Source organism: Megalobrama amblycephala, linkage group LG5 (assembly GCF_018812025.1).
Source record: "Megalobrama amblycephala isolate DHTTF-2021 linkage group LG5, ASM1881202v1, whole genome shotgun sequence".
NCBI classification, from domain to species: Eukaryota; Metazoa; Chordata; class Actinopteri; order Cypriniformes; family Xenocyprididae; genus Megalobrama; species Megalobrama amblycephala.
The window spans coordinates 10,629,278-10,633,000 of record NC_063048.1 but is presented as its reverse complement, the minus strand read 5'-3'; the positions used below and the strand labels follow the sequence as shown (position 1 = coordinate 10,633,000).

The 3,723-nt window shown below is 40.0% G+C and overlaps 1 protein-coding gene across 1 annotated transcript; it reads left to right on the top strand.

Annotated features, from left to right (window-relative positions):
* The first annotated feature begins 909 nt into the window (after positions 1-909).
* Positions 910-2,905, top strand: LOC125268150. The gene is made up of 2 exons (XM_048190249.1): positions 910-995; positions 1,397-2,905. The coding sequence occupies exon 2, from the start codon at positions 1,781-1,783 to the stop codon at positions 2,903-2,905; it is 1,125 nt and encodes a 374-aa protein (XP_048046206.1). The 5' UTR covers positions 910-995; positions 1,397-1,780.
* Positions 2,906-3,723: the final 818 nt, after the last annotated feature.

The window sequence follows — 3,723 nt, the reverse complement described above, 5'->3', positions numbered from 1 at the left end:
CAAAAAGTAATTGGCCTAAGATTCATTCTATTTGCCCTATATAAAAATATCATTATTTTATTTGCGATAACCCGGAAGCCTGTTCTCTTCTTGGACGAGTACAGTTTAAATCCGTGGGAACAGACTGCAAAATGTGGGCATGGTTTACAAATTTGTGGGTATATGCAGATTGAAAAATCGATATGGTTTACAAATCTAAGCGCACAGATTGTATATTCCAGGGTACGTTTAATTTTGCACTAAGTGAAATAGCAATATAATCTATTTACACTAAGTGAAAACAGCACCATTTCTTATATGCTACTTACACTAAGTGAAAAAGCTAAATATTCCATTTGCCTTATAAAAAAGTATTCTCTTTGCAATAAGTGCACATAGTAGTTAGATGCTATATTTACAGGCTACTTATAAATGGTGTCAGATAATATTTGTAAATTAGTGTTGTTGTACATTAAACGGTATGCAATAATAACAGACAGGGACATGCAGAGAGTTCCCCAGGGGCAGGGGCTCAAATTGGCAATGTAAAAAAAAAAAAAAAAATATATATATATATATATATATATATATATATATATATATATATATATATGTAACGGTGTTTAAAAATAATGTATGTTAAATTCAGCTTAAATTGGGAAACTCGCCATTGGCTGTTACGTCACTCACGTTAGTGCACATGATATTGCGGGGCGGAGCTCTATAATCAGAGTCTCGTAGCTTGTCCTGCTGGTAAGTCGCATAAATGTTTGCTCTGTCTTAATAATTACATTTGGATCATTTTCAGGCCCAAGTTTGAATTATAAACCTCACAAAAGGTTACTCATTTTGTCTGTCAACTCCTGGTTGTGTAATCGAGTCAAATATGTATTAGAGTGTGTTAACTGGCCTGATTGTAATCTCCAAACTACTGTTTATTTCATTTAAGACGTTGTATGCGACATCGATGTGCTATATGCTGTTTGCTGATAAGCCATTTGGTCCTGTTTTCCCAGGTATGTGTTTTATTAGAGTTATTGTCATGTTCTATGTTAAAACATTAGCCTCAGCTGAATGTTAGCTTTTAGCACGTGCTGTATCGTCTCGCACGTGCTCTTTGCTGTGTAACTGCGCCAAGGGCTGCGTTCTTCTCTCCTCATTTCATTTATATAAAATATGTAAAATGATGGTTACTTGAGTTTATATTTTCACTGTATTAATGTGAATTGTCTGTATTCGTGATTTATTTTTTTTTTTTCATGGATGTATGCTTTAAGAATTTTTCCACTATATGTTCACGCTCAATTTGAGAAAATGTATATAATCAGAGTCTCGTAGCTCGTCCTGCTGACGTTGTATGCGACATCCATGTGCTATATGCTGTTTGCTGATAAGCCATTTGGTCCTGTTTTCCCAGTCTTCTTGTCACAGATACAGTAAAGCAACCCTGAGTGACCATCCACCTGATCTCCATGTGAATTTATTCCATCTACACACACACACAGTCACATTGGTGCCGTGACTCGTTGTTTCTTCAATCAAGATGATATCTGAAGCGGCCGAGGGTTCATCTTAAAGTTTCCGTTGGAGTCAGGTGGACACAACCTTGTACAGACACTGATAATTTTTTTTTAAAGAAGACAAGAGGAACTTTATTCATTTTTTTTATTCACTGAGAGACTTTGATGAATTTGAGATTCAGAGACATTTATGAAGGACATTTTTTCAACAGCACTTTCTAGAATTATTTTTTTTCCCTTCTATCTATTTTATTCATTGTTTATGTGTACTGATATTCACTATGAGTGGTTTTGATGACTATAACACTCCAATCTGTGGAAGTAAAGGTAGAGGATGGGGTTTATTGAAAGTACCACAGTCATTACAGTTCAGTGTGCCCGATATCCAGAGTAAAGCGCATGTGCTCATAGACAGTCATGCTTCTAATTCAGATCCATTAGTTTGTGAGGGCCCATCCACAAGTCATGAATCAGATGCTTCAGTAGTACATCAAGGTGTGTTTTCTTCCACCCCATTCCCTAACGCACAGTCCACAGATGTAATCACTGCTATGACAGACGTAATCAGCAAAGTCGGTCAGCAAATTGCTGATAGCATAGTCACCAGACTCAGCCCAACACATACAGTTGACACAAGTTCAGTATGCAGTCCCTCCAAAAATGTGACGACAAATGGTACAGCTTCACAAATGCTGGACTTACTACAAAGCCAGTTGTCCATTTCCAGAAATGTGAAAGAACCACCTAGCTTCAGAGGTGAAGTTTCTGACACTGTTGACTTAAGTGAATGGATTGATGTCATGAGAGATTACATAAAACGTAATGATTTGAAAAAAGAACAACAAGCGGAGGAAATTTTGATTCATCTGAGAGGCAAAGCAAGAGATGTGGTCAAGTTTGGCATAAGAAACAGTGACATTGACATTGTGCTTAACCCTGATGCTATCTTCAGTATTCTCAGGAAACACTTTGAGGCAGCTCCCTGCTCTCCTCTCCCGCTGGCTGACTTCTATACCACCCTACCCAGACCAGATGAGGACGCTTATGAGTACTGGCTCAGGTTAAACCGTGCAGTTGACATCGCCGCAGAACGTTTGAAAGAACAGGGTAAAGTTTTGGACTGTCCAGGTACAGAGGTAACCCGCATGTTCATCAGACACTGCCCATGTAAAGAGCTTGCCATCACTTTTCGATCTAAAACAATGGATGCATGGTCTGTGCGAGAAGTTCAAGATATTTTGAATGAATATCACTCCGAAACCAGTCTTGTATCTGCAGTGAGTCATGCTGCACCCACAAAAATTCCTGTGAACAGAGCTGAAGTGGAACTGTCGACAGCAGCACTTGCGTCTACTTCTGATGTCCAGCAGTCTAAATCTTTGGAAGCTTCTGCATTAGAGTCATGAGCCTGTTGGAAAAAGTCCTGTTAAAGGAGTCCACCAGCAAAGAGCCAAGTCGACGCTCAAGGCCCAACATAAGTCTGCCTCGAATAAAAGGACTTAATGACCTGCCATGCACTGTCTGTTCGAGCCCTATTCATTCTGGCCTCACGCATTGTCGTGACAAAAAGTTGTGCTTCCAGTGTCACTCTCCTGACCACTCACGCTTTGTTTGTCCTGAGAGAGTGAAGTCTCCGTCTTCTCAAGGGCTGGGAAACTAGAAGATCTACACTCAAGGGAGGACAGTGTAGATCATGAGAATATTCCTCCAAACCAGTGTTGTATGAATGATCCTACCTCAGTTTATAGTCTTTCTAATTCTGTTGAGCCTGCGGGAAAAACTGTCATCTTTCAGAACATGCACAGAGTACAGAGAATTGATAGTCTGTTTTACACACCTGCGACAGTATGGGGCGACCTTCAACTGAAAGCTATGGTTGACAGCGGCTCCATGGCATGCACGTTAAGTGAAGCTGCTGAACGTCGCTTATTGCAGCACAAGCCTGATTTACAAAAGCTCCCTGCCAACGATGTTGTCATAATTGGCTGTGGTGGACAACGTGTTACTCCAAAAGTGATGTATGAACTTGAACTCTCAGTTTATGCCTGCAAGATGGTTGTTCCAGTTTTAGTCGTTCCAGGTCAGACCGACGATTTGATCCTCGGTAGCAACGCTATCATGTGGCTGATTCAAAAAATGAAGGAAACTGATGGATACTGGAGACTTGTGTCCAGCCCAGCTAACTCGGATGATGTTGAATGTCACCAGTTCTTGTCTCTACTTT

Bases quoted from the DNA above. Each gene is read 5' to 3' on its own strand.
- LOC125268150 (XM_048190249.1), top strand. From the start codon at position 1,781: ATGAGTGGTTTTGATGACTATAACACTCCAATCTGTGGAAGTAAAGGT.